Source organism: Salmo salar, chromosome 12, assembly GCF_965601325.2.
Source record: "Salmo salar chromosome 12, fSalSal1, whole genome shotgun sequence".
In the NCBI taxonomy this organism is placed as follows: domain Eukaryota; kingdom Metazoa; phylum Chordata; class Actinopteri; order Salmoniformes; family Salmonidae; genus Salmo; species Salmo salar.
This window is the reverse complement of record NC_138302.1, coordinates 50,760,148-50,776,449: the sequence shown is the minus strand read 5'-3', so window position 1 is coordinate 50,776,449 and position 16,302 is coordinate 50,760,148. Positions and strand designations below refer to the sequence as shown.

Here is a 16,302-nt window from a genome sequence, read left to right as displayed (position 1 = left end):
TCGAGGATTGGTAGGATGGTCAGTTTTACGAGGGTATGTTTGGCAGCATGAGTGAAGGATGCTTTGTTGCGAAATAGGAAGCCAATTCTAGATTTAACTTTGGATTGGAGATGATTGATGTGAGTCTGGAAGGAGAGTTTACAGTCTAACCAGAAACCTAGGTATTTGTAGTTGTCCACAAATTCTAAGTTAGAACCGTCCAGAGAAGTGATGCGGGCAGGTGCAGGCAGCAATCGGTTGAAGAGCATGCATTTAGTTTTACTTGTGTTTAGGAGCAGTTGGAGACCACGGAAGGAGAGTTGAATGGCATTGAAGCTCGTCTGGAGGGTTGTTAACACAGTGTCCAAAGAAGGGCCAGAAGTATACAGAATGGTGTCGTCTGCGTGGAGGTGGATCAGAGATTCACCAGCAGCAAGAGCGACATCATTGATGTATACAGAGAAAAGAGTTGGCCCAAGAATTGAACCCTGTGGTACCCCCATAGAGACTGCCAGAGGTCCGGACAGCAGGCCCTTCGATTTGACACACTGAACTCTGTCAGAGAAGTAGTTGGTGAACCAGGCGACGCAATCGTTTGAGAAACCAAGGCTACTGAGTCTGCCGATGAGGATGTGGTGATTAACAGAGTCAAAAGCTTTGGCCAGGTCAATGAATACGGCAGCACAGTATTGTTTCTTATCGATGGCGGTTACGACGTCGTTTAGGACCTTGAGCGTGGCTGAGGTGCACCCATGACCAGCTCTGAAACCAGATTGCATAGCGGAGAGGGTGCGGTGGGATTCGAAATGGTCGGTAATCTGTTTGTTGACTTGGCTTTCGAAGACCTTAGAAAGGCAGGGTAGGATGGATATAGGTCTGTAGCAATTTGGGTCAAGAGTATCACCTCCTTTGAAGAGGGGGATGACAGCAACTGCTTTCCAATCTATGGGAATCTCAGATGACACGAAAGAGAGATTGAACAGGCTAGTAATAGGGGTTGCAATAATTTCGGCAGATAATTTTAGAAAGAAAGGGTCCAGATTGTCAAGCCCAGCTGATTTGTAGGGGTCCAGATTTTGCAGCTCTTTCAGAACATCAGCTGAATGGATTTGGGAGAAGGAGAAATGGGGGAGGCTTGGGCGAGTAGCTGTGGGGGGTGCAGTGCTGTTGAATGCAGTAGGGGTAGTTAGGTGGAAAGCATGTCCGTGGAACATGTTCAGTTTAAGTCTCAGTTGTTGAATCTTGTTATGTTCATACAAATATTTACACATGTTAAGTTTGCTGAAAATAAACGCAATTGACAGTGAGAGGACGTTTCTTTTTTTTGCTGAGTTTATGTCCTAGATAAAGGACCGACACTTATGATTTATTTTTGGACTGTCTTTTTTGCCATTTATGAATGTGATATTCAATGCGTGTCTATGGGCTATAGTAGTAAAGGCTAAATTCAACATTTTATCAAATAATTGTTTAATATTTGGGGGGGGGACCTAAAGGGGTCCTAAAATTCAAAATCAAATAGCTAAATGATCCATTGTATGGCCATCTTAAAACAATTCCATGTCAGCTTAGAATCCCCCAAAGATACAGGAGTCCTTCCTAATCGGAGAGAAAGGAATGCGCTTAGGGATTTCACCATGAGGTCAATGATGACATAATACTAATCTAAATGACAGAGTGAAAAGAAGGAAGCCTACACAGCATAATACTATTCCAAAACATGCATTCTGTTTGCATTAAGGCAAAAAATGTGACAAAGAATTGTACTTTATGTCCTGAATACAAAGCACTATGTTTGGGGCAAATCCAACACAACACATCACTGAGTGCCACTTTTCATATTTTCAAGCATGGTGGTAGTTGCATCATGTTATGGGTATGCTTGTCATTCGCAAGGACTAGGGAGTTCTTTAGCGTGAAATGGAATAGAGCTAAGCACAGGCAACATCTTAGAGGAAAATCTGGTTTAGTCTGCTTTCCAACAGATACTGGGAGAAAAATCCACCTTTCAGTAAGACAATAACCTAAAACACAAGGATAAATATACACTGGAGTTGCTGAACAGACAACACTGAATGTTTGTGAGTGGCTTAGTTACAGTTCTGGAAATCTATGGCAAGACTTGAAAATGGCTGTCTAGCAATGATCAGCAACCAACTTGACAGAGCTTAAAGAATTTTTTCAAGAAAAAACCATCTGCACACAATAACGCATAATGACAAAGTGAAAACATGATTACATTTTTTGTGCAAATTTACAGAAAATAAAATACAGAAATATCTAATTTACATACTGTAAGTATTCACACCCCTGAGTAAACACATGCTAGAATCATCTTTGATAGCGATGACAGTTGTGAGTCTTTCTGGGTGCGTTTCTAAGAGCTTTGCACACCTGGATTGTACAATATTTGCACATTACTCTTAAAAATGTATTCAAGCTGTATACACACCATTATACATACAGTGCATTCAGAAAATATTCAGACCCTTTGACTTTTTCCACATTTTGTTACATTATAGCCTTATTCTAAAATACATTAAATCGTTTTTTCCCCCTCATCAATCTACACACAACACACAGTAATGTTAAAGCAAAAGATGTTTAAAATTTTTTGCTAATTTTTAAAATAAGAAAAACAGAAATACACATTTACATACTGTAAGTATTCAGAGCCTTTAATCAGTACTTTGTTGAAGCACCTTTGGCAGCAATTACAGCATCGAGTCTTCTGGGGTATGACACTACAAACTTGGCACACATGTATTTGGGGAGTTTCTCCCATTTTTCTCTGCAGATCCTGTCAAGCTCTGTCAGGTTGGATGGGGAGTGTTGCTGCACAGCTATTTTCAGGTATCTACAGAGATATTCGATCAGGTTCAAGTCCGGGCTCTGGCTGGGCCACTCAAGGACATTCAGAGACTTGTCCGGAAGCCACTCCTTCGTTGTCTTGGCTGTGTGCGTAGGGTAGTTGTCTTGTTGTAAGGGGAATCTTCGATTGGTGGAGTGCTGCAGAGATGGTTGTCCTTCTGGAAGTTTGTCCCATCTCCACAGAGACACTCTAGAGCTCTGTCAGAGTGACCGTCAATTTCTTGGTTACTTTGTTTTCTCTCAGTGTCTGTTGGGGGAGGGGATCCCGAGTGGCGCAGGGGCTCCCGAGTCAATCCTGTCTTGGAGCTCTACGGACAATTCCTTTGACCTCATGGCTTGGTTTTTGCTCTGACATACACTGTCAACTGTGGGACCTTACTGTGGGACCAATCAATTGAATTTATCACAGGTGGACTCCAATCATGTTGTAGAAACATACCAAGGATGATCAATGGAAGCAGGATGCACCTGAGCTCAATTTCAAGTTTCATAAAAAAGGGTTGAAATACTTATGTACTGTAAATAAGGTATTTCTGTTTAAAAAATGTTATACGTTAGCAAAAAATTCTAAAAACCTGTTTTTGCTTTGTCATTATGGGGTATTGTGTGTATTTAAAAAAAAATAAGTCTGTATCATAACAAAATATGGAAAAAGTTAAGGGGTCTTAATACTTTCCGAAGGCATTGTATACAGTATAGTTGGAGAACCTTGTTATAGACAGTATGGACAGTATATGAATATAAAAGGTGTGTACAGCAGTAGTTATATAGGATGAGCCATGACTAGAATACAGTATACTGAATACATATAAAGTCAAATCAAATTGTATTGGTTGGATACACATATTTTGCAGATATTATGTGAGGTTTGTAGCTCCAACAGTGCAGTAACACCTAACAATACAAAACATTACACACAACCCCCCCCCCCCCCAAAAAAAAAAAGATGTGGGTAAAAAGTATGTAAACATTATTAAAGTGACAAGTGTTCAATGTCTCTATGCACATAGGGTGAAGCAGTCTCTAAGTTGCTGGGTAGAGTACCAGGTGGTAGCCGGCTAGTAACATTGTCTAGGGTTCAGGAAAGGGTACTGGGGGGAGGTCGGCTAGTGATGACTGTTTAACAGGCTGATGGCCTAGAGATAGAAGCTGTTTATCAGTCTCTTGGTCCCAGATTTGATGCACCTGTACTGTGTCCTTCTTCTAAATGGAAGCGGGGTGAAGAGGCCATGGCTCGTGTTGCTGATGTCCTTGATGAACTTCTTGGCCTTCCTGTGACACCAGGTGTCCTGGAGGGCAGGCAGTGTGCCCCCAATAATGCTTTGGTCTGACCTCACCACCCTCTGGAGAGCACTGCGTTTGTGGACGGTGCATTTGCCATACCAGGTGGTATTGGTATTTGGTATTTATTAGGATCCCCATTAGCCACTGCAAAAGCATCAGCTACTCTTCCTGTGATCCACATGAAACATGACATAATACATAGTACAGAACATTATTAGTCAAGGACTGAAATACATACATCTAAAATGTCACACATAGCCTACATATCAGAACATACACCCAATATCTAGGTCTAATAAATACAGTGGCGACCCGTCATTCAGGGCAGGTGGGCCCCACCTGTTTTGAACACCACACTTTTAGGTTAAAAAATAAATTAATATATATATATATATATATATATATATATATATATATACATATATATACATATATATATATATATATAATATATATATATAAATAAATAAATATATATATATATTAATTTTTTTATTAATTAGGGCTTGTCTGTTTTGCTTGTTATTTTGGCATTAATACATATCACGTATCAGTTTGAAAACAATGTAAACCTTTTTTTTTTAATACATTTAATAAAGCTGTATACAAACATGGTCTCTTTTTTGATTTCTTGAGTAAGGCAGCCTAGCTCAGTGCTTGCTGTGGTGGTGGGGCTAGCCAGCAGAAAATACAAAGCGTTGAGCCTGATTGGCTCAGTTTTCTGTCATGATTGACTCAGTTTTCTGTCACTCATGGACAGTACGTCATTCCCAATTCTAAGGTTAGAGCTCGAAAATGTTTGCCCCTTGGGTTCTGCCATAGAGTTATATTAGAAGTGCCCATCCAAGAAGGCTCAAGGTCAGTAGAAACCACAATCCTTCCGTGGCCTACAACTGCTCTTAAATACAAGTAAAACTAAATGCATGCTCTTCAACCGATCGCTGCCTGCACCTGCCCGCCCATCCAGCATCACTACTCTGGACGGTTCTGACTTAGAATATGTGGACAACTACAAATACCTAGGTGTCTGGTTAGACTGCAAACTCTCCTTCCAGACTCACATAAAACATCTCCAATCCAAAGTTAAATCTAGAATTGGCTTCCTATTTCGCAACAAAGCATCCTTCACTCATGCTGCCAAACATACCCTCGTAAAACTGACCATCTTACCGATCCTCGACTTTGGCGATGTCATTCACAAAATAGCCTCCAAACACCCTACTCAACAAATTGGATGCAGTCTATCACAGTGCCATCCGTTTTGTCACCAAAGGCCCATATACTACCCACCACTGCGACCTGTATGCTCTCGTTGGCTGGCCCTCGCTTCACACTTGTTGCCTAACCCACTGGCTCCAGGTCATCTACAAGACCCTACTAGGTAAAGTCCCGCCTTATCTCTGCTCACTGGTCACCATAGCTGCACCCACCTGTAGCACTTGTTCCAGCAGGTATATCTCACTATATCTCAAAGCCAATTCCTCCTTTGGTTGCCTCTCCTTCCAGTTCTCTGCTGCCAATGACTGGAACGAACTACAAAAATCTCTGAAACTGGAAACACTTATCTCCCTCACTAGCTTTCAGCACCAGCCGTCAGAGCAGCTCACAGATCACTGCACCTGTACATAGCCCATCTATAAATAGCCCAAACAACTACCTCTTCCCCTAGTGTATTTATTTATTTATTTTGCTCCTTCGCACCCCAGTATTTCTACTTTGCACACTCATCTACTGTCAAATCTACCATTCCAGTGTTTTAATTGCTATATAGTATTTACTTCGCCACCATGGCCGATTTATTACCTTTACCTCCCTTATCTCACCTCATTTGCTCACATTGTATATAGACTTATTTTTCTACTGTATTATTGACTGTATGTTTGTTTTACTTCATGTGTAACTCTGTGTTGTTATATGTGTCGAACTGCTTTGCTTTATCTTGGCCAGGTCGCAGTTGTAAATGAGAACTTGTTCTCAACTTGCCTACCTGGTTAAATAAAGGTGAAATAAAAAAATAAAAAAATGTTTAAGTAAGTCTGCCATATCAGCAATGTTTTTCTGTGTAGTGGCTTTGCTGGCATGCATCCCACTTTTTTTTGCCCCACCAAGATTTACATGCTAAAATCGCCACTGAATACAAGATATATAAAATGGCTGTGTCTCTTCCCAGTCCCGTTTGTGCAGTCAGGTGTTCTTTTACCTGTTTGTGCCGAATACAACAAGTGTAGACTTTACCGTGAAATGCTTACTTACAAGCCCTTAACCAACGGTGCAGTTCAAGAAAAAAAAAATATTTACCAACTAGGCTAAAATAAAAGGTAATACTAAAAAGTAGCACAATAAGAATAACAATAAAGAGGCTAGATACCGGGGGCACCGGTACCGAGTCAGTGTGCACGGGTACAGGCTAGTTGAGGTAATCTGTACATGTAGGTGGGGGCGAAGTGACTACCCTCTGTAGCGCCTTATGGTCAGATGCTGAGCAGTTGCCATACCAGGCGGTGATGCAACCGGTCAGGATGCTCTCCATGGTGCAGCTGTAGAACCTTTTGAGGATCTAGGGACCCATGCGTAATCTTTTCAATCTCCTGAGGGGAAAAGGTTTTGTCGTGCCCTCTTCACAACTGTCTTGGTATGTTTGGACCATGATAGTTCATTGGTGATGTGGACACCAAGGACCTTGAAACTCTCGACCCGCTCCACTACAGCCCTGTCAATGTTAATAGGGGCCTGTTCGGCCCACCTTTTCCTGTAGTCCACGATCAGGTCCTTTGTCTTGCTCACATTGAGGGAGAGGTTGTTGTCCTGGCACGACACTGCCAGTTCTCTGACCTCCTCCCTATAGGCCGTCTCATCGTTGTCGGTGATCAGGCCTACCACTGTTGTGTCGTCAGCAAACTTAATCATGGTGTTGGAGTCGTGTTTGGCCACGCAGTCGTGGGTGAACAGGGAATACAGGAGGGGACTAAGTACACACCCCTGTGGGGCTCCAGTGTTAAGGATCAGCATTAGAGGTCGACCGATTATGATTTTTCAACGCCTATACAGATTATTGGAGGACCAAAAAAAAAACGATGCCGATTAATCAGCCATTTTTTATTTTTTTTATTTGTAATAATGACAATTACAACAATACTGAATGAACACTTATTTTAACTTAATATAATACATCAATAAAATCAATTTAGCCTCAAATAAATAATGAAACATGTTCAATTAGGTTTAAATAATGCAAAAACAAAGTGTTGGAGAAGAAAGTAAAAGTGAAATATGTGCCATGTAAAAAAGCTACCATTTAAGTTCCTTGCTCAGAACATGAGAACATATGAAAGCTGGTGGTTCCTTTTAACATGAGTCTTCAATATTCCCAGGGAAGATGTTTTAGGTTGTAGTTATTATAGGAATTATAGGACTGTTTCTCTCTATACGATTTGTATTTCATATACCTTTGAATATTGGATGTTCTTATAGGCACTTTAGTATTGCCAGTGTAACAGTATAGCTTCCGTCCCTCTCCTCGCTCCTACCTGGGCTCGAACCAGGAACACATCGACAACAGCCACCCTCGAAGCAGCATTACCCATGTAGAGGAAGGCAAACAACTACTCCAAGTCTCAGAGCGAGTGACATTTCAAACGCTATTAGCGCGCACCCGCTAACTAGCTAGCCATTTCACATCGGTTATACCAGCCTCATCTTGGGAGTTGACAGGCTTGAAGTCATAAACAGCGCAATGCATTGCGAAGGGCTGCTGGCAAAATGCACAAAAGTGCTATTTTGATTGAATGCTTACGAGCCTGCTGCTGCCTACCATCGCTCAGTCAGACTGCTCTATCAAATCATAGACTTAATTTTAACATAAAACTCCTCTATGCACTCGATATGTCCGATTTTAAAATAGCTTTTCGGTGAAAGTACATTTTGCAATATTCTAAGTAGATAGCCCGGCATCACAGGGCTAGCTATTTAGACACCCAGCAAGTTTAGCCTTCACCAAAATCAGATTTACTATTACAAAAGTTTGATTACCTTTCCTGTTCTTCGTCAGAATGCACTCCCAGGACTTCTACTTCAATAACAAATGTTGGTTTGGTCCAAAATAATCCATAGTTATGTTCCAACAGCGGCGTTTTGTTCGTGCGTTCAGGACACTATCCGAATGGTAAATAAGGGTCATGCGCACGGCGCATTTCGTGACAAAGGATTTCTAAATATTTCATTACCGTACTTCGAAGCATGTCAACCGCTGTTTAAAATCAATTTTTATTGATAATATTCCGACCGGGAATCTGCAATTAGGTAAACAGCCGAAAGAAAATACAGCATGGGGTCGACTCGGGCACGCGCCTAATTCCTTTGTCCTCTGATCGGCCACTTGGCAAAGGCGATTATGTGCTTCAGCCTCGGGCTGCCTCGATATCGTTCAGCTTTTTCCCGGGCTCTGAGAGCCTATTGGAGCCGTAGGAAGTGTCACGTTACAGCTAAGATCCTGACTCTTCAATAAACAGATGCAAGAACAACAACACCTTGTCAGACAGGCCACTTCCTGCATGAAATCTTCTCAGGTTTTTGCCTGCCATATGAGTTCTGTTATACTCACAGACACCATTCAAACAGTTTTAGAAACTTTAGGGTGTTTTCTATCCAAAGCCAATAATTATATGCATATTCTAGTTACTGGGCAGGAGTAGTAACCAGATTAAATCGGGTACGTTTTTTATCCGGACGTGTAAATACTGCCCCCTAGCCCTAACAGGTTAAATAAAGGTAAAAAAAAAAAAAAAAAAACAATCGGCCAAATCGGCGTCCAAAACACAGATTTTCCATTCTTATGAAAACCTGCAATCGGCCCTAATTAATCGGCCATTCCGATTAATCGGTCGACCTCTAATCAGCATGGCAGACGTGTTGTTGCCTACTCTTACCACCTGGGGGCGGCCCATCAGGAAGTCCAGGATCCAGTTGCAGAGGGAGGTGTTTAGTCCCAGAGTCCTTAGCTTAGTGATGAGCTTTGTGGGCACTATGGTGTTGAACCCTGAGCTGTAGTCAGTGAACAGCATTCTCACATAGGTGTTCCTTTTGTCCAGGCGAGAAAGGGCAGTGTGGAGTGCGATTGAGATTGTGTCATCTGTGGATCTGTTGGGGCGGTATGCGAATTGGAGTGGGTCTAGGGTGTCCGGGAGGATGCTGTTGATGTGAGACATGACCAGCCTTTCAAAGCATTTTATGGCTACTGACATGAGTGCCACAGGGCGGTAATAATTTAGGCAGGTTACCTTCGCTTTCTTGGGCACAGGGACTATGGTGGTCTGCTTGAAACATGTAGGTATTACAGACTCGGTCAGGGAGAGGTTGAAAATGTCAGTGAAGATACTTGACAGTTGTTCCGCGCATGCTTTGTGTACACATCCTGGTAATCCTTCTGGCCCAGCGGCTTTTGTGAATGTTGACCTGTTTAAAGGTTTTGTTCACATCAGCTACCGATCGCCGATGTCATGGCTCTATGTAATACTTTGCGTTTCCCAGCTTCTGTTCTGGACCTGACGACTGTGAAGGGACCTCTGGTTGCATGTCTTGTGTTGTAACGAAGAGTGTCTAACCTGTGTGCCAACTGCTTGAACAGACAGTTCGGTACCGTCAACACAACAATACATTGAACTAATACCAACAGTAATGCAGAAAATCTCTCCTAAACTTTCAACCAGGAGAGACTGACATGCATGTTACGGACCCTTTCCCTCTGTATACACCTAAGTGCAACACGTGCTGCTTTGTTCTGGACCAACTGCAATTGACCTATGTCCTTCTTAGCTGCACATGACCACAAAGCTGGGCAGTGGCCCAGGTGCGACAAAACTAGGGTTCAGGGCAGGGTACTGGTCAGCCTGTCTGATCAACTGAGATGTCACGAAGGCAGAGCAACACCCTATCATGGACAGACCTCGTCCCATTTTAGCAACCACTGAGTCTATATGTTTTGACCATGACAGCTTGCTATCTAGGGTTACACCAACCAGTTTAGTCTCAACTTTCTCAATAGCCACATGGTACAGTGATAGAGCCGGGAAGGATGCTCTCAATGGTGCATCTGTAGCCTCCTGAGGTTGAAGAGGCGCTGTTGCAGCTTTTTCACCACACTGTCTGTGTGAACGGACCATTTCAGGTTGTCTGTGATGTGCACGCCGAGGAACTTTAAGCTTTTGACCCTCTCCACTGCGGCCGATGTGGATGGGGGAATGCACTCTCTGCTGTCTCATGTAATGCACGATCGGCTAATTTGTTTAGTTGACGTTGAGGTACGACTTAACCTCAATGGGATGCAGCTCTCATTTCAGTTGAGAAGCCAGTGACCTCCAAGAGTGAAACAAAAGGCTATTTTTTCCAGGTCACCAAACAGAGAACAGCTAATGAAAATAGTAGAATCTGAGTTATAGCTACGCTACAGTAGCCTATTTTGAAATTATGAGCTTTCCCCTTTTACGAAATTCCCACCCTGAGCCATTCTCTTTTGTGGCTGGTTAGACGTAAAACTGGGGAGAGAACATTGCAGTTAAACCCCATTTCAATTAACTCCCTCTGGGAGTGATGCGCGTAATCGATATTTCTACCCATCCAAGATTGTCAATTCATCCATCGCCAGTATGCGCTACACTCATTCATATTGATTTGGCTAAAGCTGGAGAGAGAGAGAGAGAGAGAGAGAGAGAGAGAGAGAGAGAGAGAGAGAGAGAGAGAGAGAGAGAGAGAGAGAGAGAGAGCTCCTGGGATAGAAAAGGGAGACACAATGATAAAGTGTTTATCGCAGACAATCAAATGAAATTGTATAGCAGCCTGCAGTTAGAGCCAAAATTCTGTAGAAACATCTTTGTGACAGGGAATATGGCAAAAATGCAGTGCCACACCAATTAGTAAGCTTCTACTGGAGCTACATTTTATCTGAGTATGTACAAGCACCATCATTGCTGGTAAGATACTGCTGTTAAAATAATGCATCAACAGATCATTGCTGTTCTTGTCCATTAGTGTTCTGTATTTTGTCATGTTCTATGTTTTGTGTCAACCCCATGACAAATAGCTGCCGCTTCTTCAACAGCTAATGGGGATCTGAAAAAAATCTGAAGAAAATCATGAAATCATTAAAAGAAAAAGTCCAGCAATCTTATTAATAAGATAGATAGATTGGTTTGTTCATGTTTCCTCCCAACCTAACTCCAGGGTCTCAGGGTTACCATTACCAATGTCTCCCATAGTACCTTAGAATAGGGAACGATTACACACATCCATTGTCTCTGAGCAGGTGCTGGCTACAAAAACAAATCTATTCGAAAGTGAAATAAGACTCTTGCACACTGCGCTCCTATGTGAGGTCTTTGTTCACCCGTTATTCCCATAGTAACTTCCTAAGTAAGGCATACATTTACCCTCAACATACCGTGACTAGTGCCCTCACACCTGCCATATATGGGTTTGAATCACCTGCCACCTATCTACACCTTCCCTCCAAAAATCCTCCCCTTAAAATCCCACCTCTGCCAACAATGCACACCCCTGCCACCCTTGATTTCACAGCACGCAAACGAAGCAAAAGTTGAAAAAGAAAATATCTCCTCCAACAAACTTAAAATGACATGGATGATTTATAGCTTTGGGACATGAACATTGATTTTCCTCTTGTCTGTATTGTTCTGTCAGTAAATTAGCCCAAGATGCACTGCTACCTAACTGGAAATACCATATACGAAATCCAACAGCAATTGCTCAAAATAGTTGCTCCAAATATAGCATTGTCAGATATCAAGTTTGAACTGCCTCTCACAAAATGGTCTTTGAGGTCATAAAATGGTATTGTACTGTTGGATTAATGTAACTAACAGTTGTTCCATGTTGACATGAACTCATTCATCTTTCCAATACTCAAACTTGCCATATAAAGGACTGTTGCGTTCATTAATATCACACATCGTTAATGTATTATAATAACAAAGCAATCTTCACAGATACACGCTAAAGAGTCCAGGGAAGTCTTAAGAGCCAAATGGATTAAAAATGATATTCTGTCATAAAAATGTTAATGATTGAATGATTTATTTTATTTAAGTGTCATACACCTAGCTACCGGTGCCCGGCCCACATGGGCTTACAATACACTATTAATGTGTGTCCCAGATAACTTTATACTCTAAACAATAGTCGCAACTATCATCACCATCTTTACATCAGTCAACCCCACCCAATCAGAATAGTCGCGAGTGCATGGCACAATGTATCAGTTGTTTTAAATATGCAACATAATAAATTGGCTACATAATTACCGACGGAATTAAACCTACCATTTCCAGATATATGATTGTCCACCTCGGTTCGCACAGTCGGTTTGTAAGCGGCGTTAAGTTGAATATAGAGTCCCATATAATGTAAAATCCATATTATCACTCCAAATGCTCCCATTGCTTTTGTTCTTGTTTCAAGTCGTGGACGAAAAGCTCATATTAGGCGAAGCACGCTCACTAAATAGTATCCAAATCCTTCCTGGATGACAGCACCCTCGGAAATACAAAATAGCACCGGACAAAAATTGCGCTATGATGCTATACGCCTGCGGGATATTATCAGCACTGGTTCCCTGTATTTCGGCAAGCAAGCACCTCCAGTAGAGGCGGACGGAGAAATACATGGGGACAAGTGCAGTGGCTTGCAGAGAAAGTAAATTAGGCGGAGGGATCTAGAAAAATTATAGGCCTACTGTTATTAACTTTTATAACAAGTTACATTTGGGGATCTGAGGTTTTATTAACATCCTTTATTCTGAATACTCATTATAAAAATATATGTTCAATAGTCATTTACAATACATTTACATTTTAGTCATTTAGCAGACGCCCTTATCCAGAGCGACTTACAGTAGTGAATGCATACATTTCATACAACTCATACATTTTTTTTCTTTTTTCTGTGCTGGCCCCCGTGGGAATCGAACCCACAACCCTGGTGTTGCAAACACCATGCTCTACCAACTGAGCTACAGGGAAGGCAGGGAAGTACAGTCAAAGCTCCTGTACTGTTATTCTTACTTCTTTACACATATTTTTTAACTTGCTATATAGGCAACTCAAAAAGGTAGCTTAATGTGTATTTTTTGGGGGATAGGCAACGTTTACAATTGCAGTTGGCCTGTATTGCATTCCATATACCTAGCATGGTATAGAAATCTATCTATTCATCAGTTTATTCAAGGACCACGACATTCAAATCTCCCCAAATAATAGGGAAAAAAGCATCTCAAAATCATTCCACTATAGTATAATGGATATATTTGGTATATGATTCTCAGCCTTCTGCAAACAGATTGATTCCATAGAAATGTTACTTTATGCGAGACTGTCCTTTTCCAAACCACTAGAGGAATACATCAACTAACCTGCTGTCATCACATCTAACACAGGGCATTACAGCATTATTAACCTAGGACTCAGCGCTACTACAGCTGTTAGCCTAACCGTACATTTCCTCCTATGGGGCTCGTATTGGCATGCAGTGAGCTCGCACACTCTTAATTAAGGGACACATGTGGTTGAACACATAGTGTAGTTGAACACCTACACAGGGCATTAATAAAAAAAACATGTGAGCCTCGTTCGTCATACTGAATGAGCTACGTTTGGCAACACTAGCTTCTATACAAGTTAGTAAGGGTTCTGCCCACATATAGAGATAAATCAATCCTTTCTCTTGTAGAAAAGGCAAGTTTTTGCTGCTTACTGTACTGTACAGCTGCTCAATCAAACATAATTCCTACAGTCATGAGGTCTCACCAAGCCACAAGCTAACAAAAGACCTTCTGATTCTCTGGTTACAGTCACGCACAACACAGGATTGAGCTTCAAGTGTACTTACAATTGGAATTCATTGAATGTCCCAACTCTCACAGAAACAACAGTGGCTTGGTTAACATTCCGTCTCTCACAACCTGTGCTATCCGTGAAAGCTTTACAGCACATTGCAAAGATACATTTTACTTGATTTTTGTCCAGTTTCAGTATACTAATTCATTGAGGAGATCTACTTAAAAACATTTCAATTGTCAACAGGGTTGTGTTCAATAGGCAGGCACAAAAACAGAAAATGTGCTGTCTTACTAGACTAGTTGACTTACTTACCAAGGCTTGGATACAATAATACATGTATTGATAATGTATCTTGAGGAATCAACGTTCTCTTGTTAACAATTCAACAAACTTAACATACCGACCTGCTAGTAGGCCTAACAAGACATTAAACCTATTTAGCTCTATACGTTTCTAAGAAGTACAGTACCAGTCAAAAGTTTGGACACACCTACTGTACTCATTCAAGGGTTTTTCTTATTTTTTTATAATTTTCTACATTGTAGAATAATAGTGAAGACATCAAATCCATGAAATAAGACATATGGAATCATGTAGTAACCAAAAAAAGTGTTATACAAATCTAAATATATTTTATATTTGAGATTCTTCAAAGTAGCCACCCTTTGCCTTGATAACAGCTTTGCACACACTTGGCATTCTCTCAACCAGCTTCCTGAGAAATGCTTTTCCAACAGTCTTGAAGGAGTTCCCACATATGAGCACTTGTTGGCTGCTATTCCTTCACTCTGCGGTCCAACTCATCCCAAACAATCTCAATTGGGTTGAGGTTGGGTGATTGTGGAAGCCAGGTCATCTGATACAACACTCCATCACTCTCCTTTTTCTTCAAGTAGCCCTTACACAGCCTGGAGGTGTGTTGGGTCATTGTCATGTTGAAAAACAAATGATAGTTCCACTAAGAGCAAACCAGATGGGATTGCATATCACTGTAGAACGCTGTGGTAGCCAAGCTGGTTAAGTGTGCCTTGAATTCTAAATAAATCACTGACAGTGTCACCAGGAAAGCACCCCCACACCATCTCACCTCCTCCTCCATGCTTCACGGTGGGAACGACACATGTGGAGATCCCCCGTTCACCTACTACGTGTCTCACAAAGACACAGCGGTTGGAACCAAAAATATCAAATTTGGACTCATCAGACCAAAGGACAGATTTCCATTGATCTAATGTCCATTGCTTGTGTTTCTTGGCCCAAGCAAGTCTCTTCTTATTATTGGTGTCCTTTAGTAGAATTTCTTTGCAGCAATTCAACCATGAAGGCCTGAATCACGCAGTCTGTTACTTGAACTCTGTGAAGCATTTATTTGGGCTGCAATTTCTGAGGCTGGTAACTCTAATGAACACATACTCTGCAGCAGAGGTCACTCTGGTTATTCCTTTCCTGTAGCGGTCCGCATGAGAGCCAGTTTCATCATAGCGCTTGATGGTTTTTGCGACTGCACTTGAAGAAACTTTCAAAGTTTTTGACATTTTCCGCATTGACTGACCTTCATGTCTTAAAGTAATGATGGACTGTTGTTTCTCTTTGCTTATTTGAGCTGTTCTTGCCATAATATGGACTTGGTCTTTTACCAAATAGGGCTATCTTCTGTATACCACCCCTACCTTGTCGCAACACAATTGACTAGCTCAAACGCATTAAGAAGGAATTTGTGGAATTTATTTAACTTTTAACAAGGCACACCTGTTAATTGAAATGCTTTCCAGGTGACTACCTCATGGAGCTTGTTCAGATAATGCCAAGAGTTTGCAAAGCTGTCATCAAGGCAAAGGGTGGCTATTAATTACCATTAGCACTAAGGAGGACTATTTATCCTGTTGACAAAACTCCATCTGTGGTACAATGTTCAATGTGGGGGACAAACTGCTAGGAACATTGAAAATTATGCAGTTATGAGTCTGTAGTATTATTTGCAGATTAAGATTATTCATAATTTCTCCCATCTAATTTCATTTTTTGAACTTCCGATTTCATATGAGGTTGAACTTCAGAGAGCAATATTCCTGTCAATGAGAATGAAGTGGTTTTATTTACACTGAGTGTACAAAACATTAGGAACCTTCCTAATATTGAGTTAAAGACCCTTTTGCCTTCAGAACAGCCTCAATTCGTCGGGGCATGGACTCTACAAGGTGTCTACAGTGTTCCACAGGAATGCTGGCCCATGTTGACTCCAATGCTTACCACAGTTGTGTCAAGTTGGCTGGATGTCGTTTGGGTGGTGGACCATTCTTGATACACACAGTAAACTGTTGAG

General features: G+C 41.4%; 1 protein-coding gene across 1 annotated transcript in view; it reads right to left on the bottom strand.

Moving 5' to 3' along the window:
- The window catches only part of vstm2lb (V-set and transmembrane domain containing 2 like b), a 79,356-nt gene extending 66,576 nt beyond the window's left edge, over nt 1–12,780 (bottom strand). Inside the window, exon 1 of the mRNA XM_014132104.3 lies at nt 12,465–12,780. Within this exon, the coding sequence (XP_013987579.1) occupies nt 12,465–12,582 (118 nt within the window). The 5' untranslated portion in view covers nt 12,583–12,780. The remainder of the gene's footprint in view (nt 1–12,464) is intronic.
- Nucleotides 12,781–16,302: the final 3,522 nt, after the last annotated feature.